Source organism: Phocoena sinus, chromosome 3 (genome assembly GCF_008692025.1).
Source record: "Phocoena sinus isolate mPhoSin1 chromosome 3, mPhoSin1.pri, whole genome shotgun sequence".
Taxonomy (NCBI): Eukaryota; Metazoa; Chordata; class Mammalia; order Artiodactyla; family Phocoenidae; genus Phocoena; species Phocoena sinus.
Window position 1 is genome coordinate 38501470 of NC_045765.1, and position 17215 is coordinate 38518684.

General features: G+C 41.5%; 1 protein-coding gene across 4 annotated transcripts in view; it reads left to right on the forward strand.

Annotated features, from left to right (window-relative positions):
* Positions 1 to 10484: 10484 nt before the first annotated feature.
* The window catches only part of CLINT1 (clathrin interactor 1), a 65348-nt gene continuing 58617 nt past the window's right edge, over positions 10485 to 17215 (forward strand). For 2 of the 4 annotated variants that reach the window (XM_032626297.1, XM_032626301.1), the window contains exon 1: positions 10520 to 10746. In XM_032626297.1, coding sequence (XP_032482188.1) covers positions 10706 to 10746 — 41 coding nt within the window. In that variant the 5' untranslated portion in view covers positions 10520 to 10705. Of the gene's footprint in view, positions 10747 to 17215 lie in introns of all 4 variants that reach the window. The other 2 variants (XM_032626299.1, XM_032626296.1) reach the window with 2 other exon arrangements.

Here is a 17215-nt window from a genome sequence, read left to right on the forward strand (position 1 = left end):
CTCTGTCTGTTCTGGGACAAGTCCTTAAGAGGCCCAGCAGCTTCCACTTTGACTTTCCCGGGACCCAGCCACCTAATAAGCGCTCAGGCTAAATTATTAAACAGGGAGAGATCACATGGAAAGAGAGACAAGTCTAGCCCACCACTCACCAGTCCAGCCACCCCAGCACAGAGGTACCAGATGTATGAATGTACCCAACTTGGACCCTCACTCAGCTCCAGTTGAATTTCCCCAGCCAACTCTACCAAGTACAGAGCGGAGATGAGCCATTTCTACCAAGCCCTGCTCAAACTGAATAATCGTGAGCAAATAAATGGTGGTTGGTTTTTTTAAGTCACTAAGTTGTGGGCACCTTGTTACATAGCAATAGAGACCTGAAACTGATGGTAATGGGTCCTCAATGCTGCTTAGTCCCAGATGCCTCGACATCCTTACTAATACCCTTAACCCTGACCTTGGCTCCATGAAGGGTCCACTGGCTTCATCCTCTTCAATTAAACCCTCTTGAGTTCTGTTTTATGTTCTGTTTTGAGCTCTGAGACACTGCCCAACACAAGTAAATAAATGAATAAGACAATCACAGATCCTTGTTGGTACCAGGATGAAAATAAGCAGGCTGCACGATAGGCAATGACAGAACCAACTTCAGGCAGGGTATTCAGAGAAGGCCTTTCTAACTAACTCTGCTTAAGCCAGCTAACATCTGCAGTAAAGAGGCTGAAGGAAATGCAGTGCTAGTGGAAGCAAGGTTGGTGACAAACTCAGCTGAGGAATACACTTCAGGTTCAAGTCACTTTTTCTGGTGTCTCTGTCTTGTGCCACAGAGCTAAGGCTTGCAACTGCTTTCATATCTCTGGGTATATCACTCATTTCATTCATCCCATTAGGCTGAATATTTGAAGTAGAGAAAAGACAAACAAAAAGAATGGGAATGGCTCCTTCCCTGCCATGCTTGCCTCTCATCTCCCAATATACCTGAAAATACAAGTTTGAAGGGTGTGAGCCAGGACTAAAAAATGGGAGGGATGTTAAAAAGGACTTTTACATAAGGTATGAAAACATATTTTTTTCCCACAGTTAGGAGTAATTTGAAATTAAGGCAACATATTTTTATCAATACAATTGGCAAAAATTCTAAAGAGCAATAGCATCTAGTGCTGGTGAGGATGTGACAAAATGGGCTTTTCAATATGTTGCTTGGTGAGAGAAAGAACTGCTATCCTCTCTTTGGTATACAATTTGGCAACATCCTTAAATAAAAAAACATATAACATATCTTTCCCTGGTCCCACTTTTGAGAATCTACTCTAAACACCATATGTAAAGATAGATGTGCAAAGATCTACTTTATTGCAATATTGTTCACAGTGGCAAAAATAAAAAGTAGGAACAACCTGATTATCCATCAATAAGAAAATGGTTCAATAAATTACGGTACATTCATATTAAGGAATCACACCAGTATTAAAAAGAATGAATTAGATCTATATGTATTGAACTGGAGGGATATCCATAATATATTATTAAGCAGGTATTTTAAAAAGCAAGCATCATGTATAGTATGATCCTAAAGCAAAAGTGACATATGTGCACATATATTTGTTTATATTTATAGGAACATGAAGACAGTGTGGAAAAATACATATGCTTTTAACAGGATTACCATAGAGGGGTGAAAATAAATGGAAAAGGATCAACTTTTCTTTACATATTTTTGGACTGTTTCATTTATTGAAATGAGTGTATATCACTTTCATTTTTAATTCTGCTGTCCCCACCCTTCTTTCCACCTCAGGCAACCAGTTCTGATTTACTTCACCTTAGATTAATTTTAACTGTTCTAGAATTTTATATAAATGGATTCATAATTTTTTGTGTCTGGCTTCTTTTGTTCACTGTTGTGCCTGTGAGATTCATCCAGGTTGTTGTATACATTGGTAGTTTATTCCTTTTTCATTGCTAAGTTGTATTCCATTCAAATGGTGTATCACAATTTGTCCATATCCTGCTGATGGACATTTGGGTTGTTTCCAGATTTTGGCTATTGTGAACAAAGCTGCAAGTGAACATTCTTGCATGAGAATTTTTTTTTTAATTGAAGTATATTTGATTTACAGTGTGTTAATGTCTGCTGTACAGCAAAGTGATTCAGTTATACATATACATACCTCCTTTTTTATATTCTTTTCCATTGTGGTTTATCAAAGGATACTGAATATAGTTATCTGTTGCACAAGAATTTTGACATAGATTTCCATTTCTCTTGGATAAATACCTAGTATTTGAATTGTTGGGTCAAAGGGTAGATATATGAGGATATATGAACATATTTTACTTTTGGTAATTAAAAAAAGAAAAAAACGGGCTTCTCTGGTGGCGCAGTGGTTGAGAGTCTGCCTGCCGATGCAGGGGACGTGGGTTTGTGCCCTGGTCTGGGAAGATCCCACATGCCGCGGAGCGGCTGGGCCCGTGAGCCATGGCCGCTGAGCCTGCACGTCCGGAGCCTGTGCTCCGCAATGGGAGAGGCCACAACAGTGAGAGGTCCTTGTACCGCAAAAAAAAAAAAAAAAAAAAAAAAAATGTTGAAGGAAGAGGATGAATCTGTACTTCAAAAAGACAATAATCCTTGCTATCTTTTTCTCCATCCTTCCCCTCCCAACAGGTGTTTGCATCTGTCAGTTCTTAGGCTTCACAGGCCAGATCAGCTACCCACTACTTTTCAGGATGAATCATCAAAGATGGGGAAATTCTAATGTTATACCTGCCCAACAGGAACTAGGTTTAGATAACGCCCACCAGAAGCCTTAAGACTCAAATGATAATTCAAGAGAACTGCTAACACACAGGAAAAGTGGCTTCTATAGTCAGAAACTTATTGCAAACCAAACAAAACTCATGACACTCCTTTTCTATAATAACAAGTTGTCACCAGAATAGATACATAGCATGAAAAAGAAGAAACGAGTCAAATCAACACATCAACAAGAGTAGCAGAAGTAACCCTACTGCAAGGGAGGGTTTACAAACAAATTGTGAACCAAACCTTGGCAACTTTCCAAACTTAAAATGAAAGTCCAAGATGCTATAAAAATCCAGTCAATACCATGAAGACCTATTCTAGGAAGGATTGGCTAGAATAAACATATTTTTTAAGTGTTAAAAAAAGGGGTACTGCCACACTGTCAATGACAGATTTTAGCACCCTTTTTCTCAGAACCGGCCTTGAGTCTTAACCCATAAGAGGGTCACAGTTTCAGTATATCCTCCAGGATACAGCTGTTTAGACCAGGGATGGACCTCAGACAGTTCAAGTTTGGATTCGAAGTGCCATGGGAAGCCAATAAAGTATTTTGTGCAAGTAGTAACATGGTCTGATTTATGATTCAAAAAGATCTTGGAAGAATAAATTAGCAAGCATTTGCAGTAGTTCAGATGAGAAATGATTATGGTTGACGATGGCAGTGGAGAAGGAGAGAAGTCCTAAGCAGCCCCTCAACATCTACAAGCCAGGGAGAGGAACAAAGGGTTTGTGAAGGAGTCGACATGTAGACCTAAAAGACTGTGGGGTCATGAAAGCTAAGAGAGGGAGTTTTTGAGAAGGAAGAAGTGATCAACTGTGGCTTCAGAAGTAATGACGAGGAGCCTGTTTGTGAAGAAGACAGCCTTCTGTTAAAGGGAGCAGAGAAACGGGGCAGTAGCAGGAAGAAGATAAAGTGACAAGGAAGTGACTAAAGCATGTTTGTAGCTTCTTTTGCACTGCAGATAGAAATCTAAAAGGCCAGGTTCTTAACTTGCCATAGAAGTCCGTCCGTAGCATAACTACTTTTATCAGTCAGGTTCCCAGTAGCAGACACTGGCACACTCAGAGTTTAGCTGAAGAGAACACCGCAATGGGACAATTTACAGCCGTGCAGGCAGGGTGAGGAAACACATCATTTGGGGAAGCACCCAGGTGTTAGCTTCAGGGTGAAAACATTGCCACACAAAGCCTGAAGAGAAAAGGGAAGGAAACTTAGAGCTGGAGCCATGGAAGGGGGGGCCACCTGACACCAGCAGTGGCCACAGAGGGCCAGAACCCTGTTGCTTAAGCAGGAAGGAAGGAGAAAGAAATATCTCTCCCCCTGTTTTCTGATCCACCCTCACAACATTGAACCCAACTGGAAACCAGAAGCCATGAGAATGCAGATGATGTACTCCACAGAGGTCAGGAGGGCACAGAGAAAGGCAGAGAAATCCCTGGGAAGTTGATTGAGCAGCTGATTCACCAGCACACCCTTGCTCACCTCCCCAGCTCATCTCTGACCAGTTTTCCTCCCCTCACCCCCACACTGAGCCTTCTTTCACATTCAGGAACATGCCGAGCTGCATGCTACCTTGGGCCTGGTTACAGTCTGTTCTTTCTATCTGGAATACTCTTCCTCTCTCCGCCTTGTTAGCTCAAAATTATCTTTCCACCTTCACTTTAGATGTCACTTTCCCCGAGAGGCCTTTCGCTGCCCTTGTCCCTATCCCATCTTCAGGAAACACCACTGTTACATTCTCTCATAGCACCCTGTTCTTTTTCTTCTACAGCATTCTTCATCGTGTGCAATGATAGCTTTACCGCAGCGTTATTTAACATCCACCTACTCCCTCAGACTAAACATCATGAGAACAGGAATTTGTGTGTTTTCACAGGATGATTTTGGCAATGGGGTAAATGCCCAAACACATATTTATTTAAAGACTTAACGAACCTCTTATAATACCCTCTCCACCTCACCCATGATCTCTGAACACAAACGGTTTAGCAGTGATAACAGATCTTATTTAATCCGTCCTTGTTACATGTCAATCAGTGTGCTAGAAATTTAATGTATGTCATCTCATTCACCGCCAACAACAAAGTCCTAAGAGTCAGGGACTCTTTTCAGCCCCATTTACCCAGAAAGGGCGCCAAGGCATGAGAGGTCAAGGAATTCAGTCAAGGTCACACAGCTATGGGTTGTGAACCAAATCCCACTGATATCACAGCTGGTGCTCTGACCTTCCTCCCCCCACCACCCCCATTATACTGCCTCATTAAACATCTCCCTCTGGTTTTTGCTTGTTTGTTTATAAGTCTATCTTCCATATTAGACTATAAGCCCCTTGGGTAACAACAGGTTTTAGTCAACTATTTAACCCCACTGCACATTGCAGATGCTCTATAAACACTGAACGTCAACTCTTTCCTACCAGAAAAGCACGTCTTGCGCTGACTGACCTCTCCCCTCACCTCCAGTCTTTACCCACATTCATTCTGTTTATTAAAGAACAGTGGTCTCTCAGTCAGACTCTTTTGATGTCCACTGCAGTGAGCTCTTCCACTACAGCACAATTCTTTTAATGAACTGATAAAGAGTTCAAGGACCAGCAAAGCCTCCTGTGAACTCTGAACACCTGGGGGCTTTCCCAGGACGCTTGCCCTTATGCAGAAAGACCCTGCCTCAGAAACCAGCCAGCCCATCCTTTCTGACATCCACCCAGTTCAGCCCTGAATCTCACTTGACAAAGCAGGATCAGTTCCAACAGTCACAGGCTGCCTAGTTGCTTCACTGAGGGCAACTTGGATTCCTGTGAATAGAGCTTTCAGAGGCCCAGCCACTGGGAGCAGCACATCTACTCTGGGCTCCCCTGTGGTCAGGGGACAGAAGGAGAGAGAGCATTCCAGGAGGCAGAAAAATGATTCCAAGAGCACTTCTGCCTCCATCTCACCTACTGCCAGCACCTGCGCATTCTTGCAGAAGGACTTGGAATGTGTTAGCCCTTTAGAGAACTTACCAGGCTCTCTGAATAGGTCCACCCAAGCCCTCTAACAGCCCTGAAAGGAGACTGAATTTCAGCCAAGAAGAGCCCAACTGTCAGCAGAACAGAGAGTTAGGGAGGGCATGCCCTCCTACCAGCTTACCTGCTGCACGGTGCTGCGGCTCCACTTGACTCCTTACTTCTTCATCGCTTCTTTTTCTTTTCAATTATCCCCATGGCACTCTTTTCTCTTTTGCTCTCCACAACCCAACTTCTGTGTGATGTGGACCAAAAAAAAAAGTCAGAGCTAGAAAGAAACTTGTGTCATCTAACCCAAGGCATCCCAAGCCCTGGCAAAATCACTTAAGAGGTTTTTTAAAATACAGATTTCTAGACCCTACCTTAGACCTGCAGTAGTAAATAACTATTGCTTTCGTCTGTCGAGGCATGGCTTTCTTCAGCGTTTCTTCAGAGAACTTTTCTTTCCCCAGTCTACATGGTTCTCCTAGGACTAGCAATTCCATGATGCATGGCCCCAAGATAGGTACATGATCCAAACTGGGCTAATCAGTCATTCCCAGTGCTATCAGACTCAGTGGAGGAAAGATTAAAGTGTCCCTTTCCCACTGGTTGCCTAATCGAAAAAAATGCAACCCACTCTCCACACAGTAGTAGCCCTATTTCCTGCCAACTAGAAGAAACTTATCTGCAATGAAGGAAAATGAAAATCAGAGAGAGCTCTGACCATATCTGCTAAGTTCCCGAGGCAAATTCTATCTCCGAACTCCTCTGTCTCCTGGGTCAACAAATTCTCTTGCTTTGCTTAAGCTAGTTTTGAGAGTTTCTGTCATCTGTGACCGAAAGTATAGGGATTAATACATCTACTGAGTCAATAACTCCAAGGTTAGGAAAGAGAATCTGAAATTTTGAAAGATGTGCAGGGATTTCTGATGTATGGCTAGGTTTAGGATATTCTGATAGACCAACCCCTCAGCTTATAAGGATAAAAGCTGAGATCCACATAAGGGATTTGATAATAACGATGAGGTAGAATTTAGTGAGCACTTACTACATGCAGGACTCAATGTGAAATGAGTTATATGTATTACTTCATTCAATCCTCAGCACATCACTTCGAATTTAGTATGTTTACCATATCTATTTGCTTGTTTACTGTGTCTGTTTTATCTACAATTATACATCTACCACCTTACCACCTAGCACAGTGCCTGCAACATAGTAGGAGCTCACTAAATACTTGCAATATTGAATAAATTCTACAGATTAATACAATTACTAGCAGCAGCAGTAGTAGTAGCAGCAAGGTTACTAACATTTACTGAGTGTTTATTTTGTGTTAGATTCTATTCTAAGTTCTTTTTAAACATTAGCTTAATTGTCTGAAAAAGCTTTTAAGGTAGGTTTCTGTTATCCCCATTATGATAAGAAAACTGAGTCACGGAGATGTCAAATAATTTCCCCAAGGTCACATAGCTAGTAAGCAGCAACACTAAGATTCAAACCCAGGCAATCTGGCTCCAGCGTCCCTGTTCACAACCACTATGCTATACTCGTTTAATTAACTTATTCAGAATGACCAAGCTACTGAATAGCAGATACAGAATTTGGGCCTAGGTTTGTCTGAGTCCAAAATCTGCACTTTTTAACCACTACTTTATACTTCCTGCCTGTGGTTAATTGTCTTACAGTTCATGGTAGTCCACATAAATGGTCCTGGGGTCGTGCAATATACAATCTGCATAGCTCTTGTGGCAACCCACATAATACGATTCGAAACCAAGTATCCTGACTTCTAGAGAGAAATAGTTAGGTGTGATCAAAAACAGCCCTCGCTGGGCCAAATACTGAAACCAAGGTACAACTGTTTGCCTCTTGTGTCAATTTGGATACTGCAAGAAGCAAAAGCCAAGATGGAATTAGAAGTATAAGAGATTTATTGAAGGATAAATGGAAGAAGGAACAGAAGTATGTGGGAAGAGTTTCAGACTACAAGGAAGTTCTGTCAAGAGAGAAAGGAGACGGAAGATTGGGTTTGGAAGAGAATCTGTCCAGTTGCAGCAAAGCTCCGAGGAAATGTGGGCCAGGTCAGTGGGGAGCCCAAGGCAATGCTGGCCCAGCAGAGGAGTCCTGCTTTGGGCAGAAACAGCCTCACTCCAGAACACCTTGCTCAGTCATTGCTTGGGAGCAGCCCAGTGACAGCACAGCCTTGGCATAAATGCTGTGGCTGATCCCCAAGAAGTGGCTGTCAGAGCTGCTGGTCATCCACACTCCTCTCAACTGGTTCTCTTAAAGATAGATCTGGCCGGAGCCTTCCCATGGCTGCCACAGCCCTGTACTAGGAATCAAACTCCTCTGGAGGAAACACCAAGGAGCCAGTCATAGGAGAGAAGCAGTGTTTACAATTGCTCCTGGCACATAAATAACACTGCTGAGTACATGTGCTTTCAAACCTTGTGTTGGTTTGGCCTTACTAAAAGCCCATTTAGTGAAAAATATGTTTTCCTGAAGAGGGGTAGGTGGGACTTTTTCTTGTTTATTTTTCTGTGGACACATTTAAATTGCCACAAAGAAGTTACTATGGAAACTGCTCCCAAACTTGCAAGATAAAGGGTAAAAATGGAACACTTTGTTAAAATGCAAATGATTAGTCTTTAGAGACCAGAGCACTTTTTAACAAACTCTCCTTGTCTGGCTCTTCTGAGTCCATTAAGGGCTCTCTTAAATCAAAGGTAGACAGGCAGGTTTTTTGTGTTATATTCTAGACGGCATTGGTCAACTGTGAAAACACCACAGGTGACGACTCTGGAATAAATCTAGACACTTTCAAACTTGTTGGATCAGGCAAAGTAGATAACAGTATTGTACTCTCTGGGTAACTCTGGTGAAGCTGACTATGAATTACTATGAATGTGCAAACAGGCCGAGGGCAGGGAAGGTGGTTATTTTTATGCCAGGCTTATTCTGCTGGTGTACCCTGAACCCGCTTGTTTGAAAGTTAACTTGCTGAGCTCTTATTTATGGGAAGCAGTTTCCCTTTCTTATCTCCCCAGGCCACATTCCACCCTTTGAATCTTGAGCTGGACTGTCCTTTCAACACGAAACACAAACTTCTCATTCGAAAGGCCCATTTCTCTGCCTATCTCTTTACCTGCCCCTCCCCACCCACTCTCCAACTCACTTTACTTCTGTCTGCCTGAGCAATCCTATCTTGACAAAGCTCTCAGATAGCTTTGTCCTGATTTCTGCTTTTTGTACTTTTCTGCCTGGCAATTCTTTCAACTTGCTTGTCTTGTTGAAATCCCGGAAGTCTTACTGAAACCCTTTTTCAGAGCTGCTTCCAGTTATTAAGTGGATGCAATATGAAGGGGTGATTTGACCTGAAGAACTAACTAAGGGGTCACATGTTCTAGATTCTTGATTTGAGATCATTGTTACCTAGCTTCATGACTAGCAGCAATCAATTTCAGGTGTCCTTTGTGAATCAGAGTCATCATCTGTTCCCTTCACCAGGAATTCTTTTCTTGCAGTTGTTTGTTTGTTTTTTGCCAGCTCCTTTTTATCATTCAAGTTTCAGCTTAAATAAAATGTCATCAGGGGAATTCCCTGGCGGTCCAGTGGTTATGACTCCAGGCTTCCACTGCAGAGGGCACGGGTTCAAATCCAGGTTGGGGAACTAAGATCCTTCATGCCAAAAAAAAAAGTCCTCAAAGAGGCCCTAAATACTCCCTAATGTTATTTTCCTCTAACATCATTCTTCATAACATTATCTTCTGTTTTCTTCAAGCACTTTCTATCTGCAATTATCGTAAATGTTCCCTTGATTACTATGTTTTCCTCCAAAGGACCTTTAAGATCCAAGAGAGCTGAGGCCTTGTCTGTCTTCTTCCCAGCTGTATTCCCCACTCCTGGCACACAGAAAATGCTCTGTAAAAATTTGTATAATGAAAAAAACTATAAAATTTAAGCAGTTGGACCAAATGAACTTTAAGGTTGCTTGTGGCTTTAACATGAACACTGTCAAAAATGAGTAAGTTAAAAATAAAATGACAACAACCATTTAAATAAAACAATGAATGCAGCGTGGATGTATACTTACGCTTTAAGAATATACAGCTGCCAAGTTCTTGGGCCTGTCATAGTGTTGTACTGCTGTTTTTATACAGTTTCCCAGGGAGTATGAACTGAATTTCTGAGCTTTATAATACAGTATTTAACAAGGATATCAAGTAGCTGTCTAAATATAAGAGCCCCGTATCACAGAATTAGAGTGGGATAGGTTTTAAAATACAATCTCTTCAATTTACAAGGATGTAAACTAAAGCCCTGGGAAGGAAGTATATTTGGACATTTGGAACCAAATTCAGCGTTGCTTCTGTCAGTGAGGAATACATATACCAATCACACTTCCTTATATGTAATCATTATTCATAACATAATAATGCTTTATATTGGAAAAACAAGTTTGTGTGACGAGATTCTATACCGGTGGTTCTGAAATGTGAGCATGGAGGATTTGTTAAGGCACAGACTGCCGACCTCACCCCTAAAGTTTCCGGTTCTGTGGGTCGGGGGCTGGGGAGGGTGCGGAGAACCCCTAGAGTTTAAGAGGAGCCCTACTAATCTTACCTCAGGAACTCTCTCAGCTTAACTGGCCCGCTTGGCGCGCTGAAAGAACTACAAGTCCCAGCGTGCCCCGCGCGCAGAGGGAGGAAAGTCGGGCACTTCCGCTCCACGCAGAGCCTCTGTCCCCGCGTCTCGACGTGTCACTGGCGGCGCCGCGGCTGTGGCACGATAAGGCGCTGACTGGGGGAGTTTGAGGCGGCGGCGACCCCGGCCTGGATCTGTCCCGGCGCGGAAGGGTTCTGGGGTCCGTGGGGAACAGGAAAGGGAGGTGGCGGCTCAGCCCGCTCGGGGCACGATGTTGAACATGTGGAAGGTGCGGGAGTTGGTGGACAAAGCGTGAGTATCTGGGGTCAGTTGTGGCCGAGGCCCACGCGGGGGAGGGGCGGGGGGAAAGGGGAGCCGGGTCTGCGCGCGGGGCCTCCCGCGTCACGCCCCCCGTGTCGGCCGGCCCCATCATGGCGGCGTCCGGCTGTATCCTCGGCCCCGGGCCGCGTCCCGAACCGCCAGTCTGGGAAGGGACCCTTCCTCGTTTGAAACATCCTCTTAGCCCCCTTCTCTCCTATGCAGGCCGTCCTCACCCTGCCCCTACCCCCACCCTTCTAGACACAGACACTTTGGTCGGGGAGGGGGCGGGGTTGTCTAGAGATGGGTCAGTGCCCTGGCCGGAGAGCTGTCTTGGCCCCAGGCTTTGGGCTTTGACTCCTGGGCAGCAGCGAAAGCTTGTGGGTGGAGGACTCACTTCACTGGCTCTCTGTGCACCTCAGAGTGTGGTGTAGAGACCTTAGGCCTGGTCGGGAGGTGTCCTTTACCTTGCTGGGTTTCTTTTAATTCCTAATGAACCTGAAGTGTTGGAGTGGGTGGTAGGTGTAACAAGTGGCCACTGTGGTCAGACTGAAGTTACTCAAGAGGAGACTCATCCTTCGCTTTTCTAACATCAGTGAGAGTAGATCACCACATAGCTTACTGTGATTCTTTTCCTCTGTTTCCTTTTCCACTACACTTCATTTTTGGAGGGCCACTTGTTCCATTTGGTTTAATTAAGAAGTCATTGAATTAACAAGAAATTTCCCCTAAAGAAGGAAACAACCCAGGTTTATATCCTGTTGATCTACTTTTAACTTCCCTGACAGGTAAAAAGACTAATATATAGTTGATTTTCTTTAAGATTTAAGTCGTAACTTTAGTATCTTACACTTAAATTGAGTGTATCAGATATAACAGTGGTTAAGTAAGGTCTGCTAGGCCAGCAGGAAATAAAGTTTAAGAATTTTCCCCTTCCTCTCGGGTTTTAGTGATGATACAACGTGTGGTGACAAAAACATTTCATTTGTGCCACTCGCCCAACCTAAAATCAGGAACTGTAGATGGCAAATTCTTGAGGCTTTCTTCACCCCAGAAAAAATAATTCATTAAGAGATACAAACTACTAGGTATAAAATAAATTAGATCCAAGGATGTAATGTACAGCACAGGGAATATAGCCAATATTTTATAGTAACTTTCAACAGAGTATAATATATGAAAATATCTAATTGTTGTTGTACACCCGAAGCTAATATTATAAATCAAGTATACTTCAATAAGAAAAAAATTCACAGTGGCTTGGATAATACATCAGATAGAATTTAGAGTCTGACCATATTTTCAAGTTTTCTGTGCTACCAAGAAGGCAGTAGAGTGCCTAAGGAGCACAGGTTTGTGAACCTGCAGAGCTGGATTCAAGCTCTGTAACCTTGGCAGATTACTTAACCTTGAAGTGCCCCAGTTTTCTCAGGTGCAGTATGAAAATAATGATAGATACTTAGAGTGTTGTTGTGAGAATTAAGGGCTAAGGACTTAGATAGCATATAAAGCCCTTAATACAGTAGGTTTAGATCAGTATGCTTTTGATAACTATAGCAGATGTTCTGCATCAAGAGTAAGATTAAACTTCATTAAGAGAGAAGCTCCATGTTTGGAAAGTGATTTGGTGATTTTGCTTTATCAACTATTTATTTGACCGTTAAGTTCTCAGTCCTTTATTTTAGGTTTGTTTTGCTATTTATATAACCTTTGCTTTCCAAAGGTAAAATAAAATCAGGTTGCCTTTTTTTTTCAGATCCAGGTTCGTTGGTTTTTTAATATTTGGTGTAAGTCTAAGATACCAGCTTAAATAGTCTTTAAAAATCCAAAAGCCTCTACAAAACTATCTCTTTATTTCTTAGCCAGAGGACAGTGGAAGAAAAACCACTAAAAAAACACGTTCTTATCTTAGGGGACTAAATCTGTAGTACTCAAAAATTTGAAGAGACTGTACATTTTTTAGGAGACAAATCAAGGCAATATTTCTGCTTTAATTGTTCATTTCATATTGTTTTTAACACCTTTGTTACTAATTTTCAAGTGCTTCAGGTTAAATTTGTCACATAAATAGTTAGCAAGTCAATCTAATGGAAGAGCTGCTGTTGAAAAATAACTTCTCTCTTCCTTTTTACTACCCAATTTAGAATGGAGACTTGAACCAAGTTATTCAAGAACATGTAAGAACGTTGCCACCAAGGACTTTTTAAAGATTTCGTGGGTGTCTGACACATGATATTAGGATTACAACATGAGGTTATTTTGCTGATGAATACTCAGAATTTAATTTTCATCTTTCACTGGCAGGAGAGAAGAAATTGTTCCCCCCAAATGAAAGCATTTTACAGAACCAGTACCTGTGGCACTGTGTGCATTTAGACTCTTCACCTTAAATTGCCATAATGAAGGTGAAGCAGATCCACAGAACCGCTGTTCTGATTATCAAGGGGATAAGGTGATGAGGAAACTTGCAAATGAGGAAACAATGAAGTGACTAAGGACTGCTCTGAGAGCTTTGTTGAATAGAAATGAGGCTTTATATGATAGAGCACTGGCTAGAGGTTTAGGAGACCTGGGTTCAGATTCTGATACTGCCTTTTAAATTAGCCGTATGTCTGATCTGAGGCAGACTCATATGACTCTCTAGACCTTGGATTCCTTATCTTTAAATTGATGGGATTGGGCTAGAGTAAGACTTTCGCCAACAATATGCCAGTATGCCAACTGGCATATTGGAGGCATGAATTTCTATCAGGAGGCAAAGAAACAGAGCAGATATTTCATAAGAGCAGATAAATTTTAGGAAGTCATTATCCTCCAGAGACAGTTTCAGCTGAAAAAGGAATTTTGTTTAAATGTGGCAATCAATAAATGTTATATTTAAATGCTTTATGCAGTAATAAGTGCAACCCATGACTCTGGAAAATTAGGACTTTCATTTAGCATATATCCCTACTTAATAAGGTTTACTTCAGAAAGAAAAATGTGGTCTTTCAAAATGTGTCCTCTGGAGCTACTATTAGATCCAGCATGGTGGCAGTTCTTAAGTATAATGATATATTTAAAATACTGGCTTTTGAGATTTTATGGAAGGTTGGGGAGGTATTTTCCACAATTGTTGCACCTGCTGGTGGTATTAAATGGCTCTGTTTTGCAGAACATTGTGGAACTGAGGAAAAGCAGATAAAACCATAGGCCAGCCAGAGCTTGGAGTGCCAGTTTCCTCCCACTTGTACTCGAGTTGCATTAAAGAGAGCTGTGGCAGGAGAGGATAAGTGGCACCACTCCCACCAACTGGGAAAAGCTTGACCATTGTCATCCTTTGACCTGCCTCCCTTTATTTGAGGCTGTAATAAAATTGAACACTTTTATATTTTGTTATTCTGTTTATCGTATAAATTGAAAGTTGCTACAGTTCTGTTGTCTTTTTTCTTCAGATTTTGGAAATGCAGTGAAGGTAACCTGGTAGTGGTCAATCAAACTGCTACGTACTGTTCAAGCCCAGCCAATTCTTCTCTTTCATGCAGGGAGTAGTATTAACAGTAAATCTATTTCATCAGTGGCCCCTATTTTTTTTTATGATAGTGATTCAAACAGGGCTGGCCAAGGTCCTAAGGCAACTGCTATAGATACTCCATTTTAAGTTATTCTCTTAAGCATAGCTTGCATTTTTTTTCCCCATAAGTTGATTTTTTTGGTGTTATTTGCATTTTAGTTTCTAAATGGTCACATAATGTAATAGAACTGTGGAAACTACTGATCTAGTCTAGCTGACTCCAGAGGGAGAACCCTTTGCTTTTATAGAAAATATTTCATTCAGTTATTTCAACAGATAATACATTTATTATTTCTTGGAATAGTACTGTATTTTCTGAACTTGAAAAATACAATACCTGCCTTCAAGAAATTTGCCACTGTAAATTGGTGCACTTGAACTTATCATTGGTTTTCCACTTCAGTCCTCGGATGTGTTCCCCCTATTTCCCTATCTTACCAGTAAATCTCTGTTCAGTTTGCTTCTTAGAACTTGAAAACAAAGGTGATTTTCAGCTTTCTAGTTTCCCCCTATCAACTTTTCTTTAAACCAGTTGTTATTGCTGAAACAGTAAATTCATTATCCTTCCTTCCTCTCTTCTAGTAACTGGACACAAGTAGATATTAAGAATTTAATTGCAAAGAAAGATGATTTTATCTTTGCCAGCATTTCTTAGGAGTGATTTTCTGTAGTTCAAATTAGTCTGTTTAGTACCATTGCCAAGGTGCTTTTAAAAAGCTCTTAGCTGCCTCTTACATTTTCCTGTGCCCTTCCTGTTTTCAAGTAGTTTTTCATTTGTTTACTATGCATCCACTCAAAGTATTTGGCCTTTTTAATTTTAAGTACCACTTAATAGTACTCACTCCTAGGTTTTACAGTATGACTCCACAGTTGAACCTTTTTCTATGCTCTTGTATTATTTTCTTACTTATTTCCAATGTTTATTTAATATTTCCTTTAAGAAAAAAAGAGTATAGGCAGCTTAAATAACTTTTTTTAGTCTTGAAGAAATTTTATTGTTCTATCTTTAATATTTAGATCTGTCTGGTTGGAATTTACTTTTTGGCTTTGATTATGGAAGATTTCAAATATATCCAAAACTGGAGGGACTGTTGTAATGAACCTATGTGTACACAGACCTAATTTCAACAGTCTGACTAGTCTTGCTTTATCTGTGCCTCTGCCTCCCACCCCCACTCCGTATTATTTTGAAGCAAATTCCTGACACTGTATCATTTCATCTATAAGTATATCAATCTACAAAAAGTAAAGGGTCAACTTTTTTTTATCATAACCATAATACCATTATCACACCTTTTAAAAAGGCTGATTACTTAATATCAAATGCCCAGTCAGCATTTGTTTCTCATTTGCCTCATGATTCCTCTTTAATGTTTCTGAGTTGGTGGGTATATCTCTTGATTCTTTTAATGTGTAGGCTCAATCTCTGTCTTCTTTTTTTCCCTCTTAAGGTTTACGTGTTAAAGAAACTGAGTTTTTTGTACTTTCCTCAGTTTGGTTTTTGCTAATTGGATCCCATAGGGTTGTTTAAGTGTTTTTCTAACCTCTGTATTTCCTGCAATTTGGTAATTTTATCTACTCACTTGATAAATTCAAGTTCCAATTTGGGGGGCAGCAAGACTACTTCATAGATTCAAAGTACATTTTTAGTACTTGTAATGGGTCTTATGTATAAAGATGTAGCTCTCTTTAGTCTCAGCTGACATTACTTAACATTCTGGGACAATGTATTTAACTGTTTATTCTTTTTTTTTCCTAACGTGTCACTGCATATGAGCTTTCATTGTTTAGTCTAATTATGTGAATGTGTGCATATATGTATATTTTTAAAATATATTTATTTATTTATTTTTGGCTGAATTGGGGCTTTGTTGCTGCCCGCGGGCTTCTCATTGCAGTGGATTCTCATATTGCAGAGCACGGGCTCTAGACGCGCGAGCATCAGTAGTTGTGGCACACAGGCTCAGTAGTTGTGGCTTCTGGGCTCTAGAGTGCAGGCTCAGGAGTTGTGGCACTGGGGCTTAGTTGTTCCGCGGCATGTGGAATCTTCTCGGACCAGGGCTTGAACCCGTGTGGCCCGCATTGGCAGGTGGATTCTTTTTTTTTTTCTGACTGGTGACAATATTCTTTATTCTTTTCCTTCTTTTCTACTAATTTTTTTTTTTTTTTTTTTTTTTTGCGGTACGCGGGCCTCTCACTGTTGTGGCCTCTCCCATTGCAGAGCACAGGCTCCGGATGCGCAGGCTCAGCGGCCATGGCTCACAGGCCCAGCCACTCCGCGGCATGTGGGATCCTCCCAGACTGGGCACGAACCCGTGTCCCCTGCATCGGCAGGAGGACTCTCTACCACTGCGCCACCAGGGAAGCCCTCTACTAATTTTTTTTTTTAACATCTTTATTGGAGTATAATTGCTTTGCAATGGTGTGTTAGTTTCTGCTTTATAACAAAGTGAATCACCTGTACATATATCCCCATATCTCCTCCCTCTTGCGTCTCCCTCCCACCCTCCCTATACCACCCCTCTAGGTGGTCACAAAGTGCCCAGCTGATCTCCCTGTGCTATGCAGCTGCTTTCCACTAGCTATCTATTTTACATTTGGTAGTATTTGTAAGTCCATGCCACTCTCTCACTTTGTCCCAGCTTACCCTTCCCTCTCCCCGTGTCCTCAAGTCCATCCTCAACGTCTGCGTCTTTATTCCTGTCCTGCCTCTGGGTTCTTCATTACCTTTTTTTTCTTAGATTCCATATATATGTGTTAGCATACGGTATTTGTTTTTCTCTTCCTGACTGACTGCACTCCGTATGACAGACTTTAGGTCCATCCACCTCACTACAAAAAACTCAATTTTGTTTCTTTTTATGGCTGAGTAATATTCCATTGTATATATGTGCCATATCTTTTTTATCC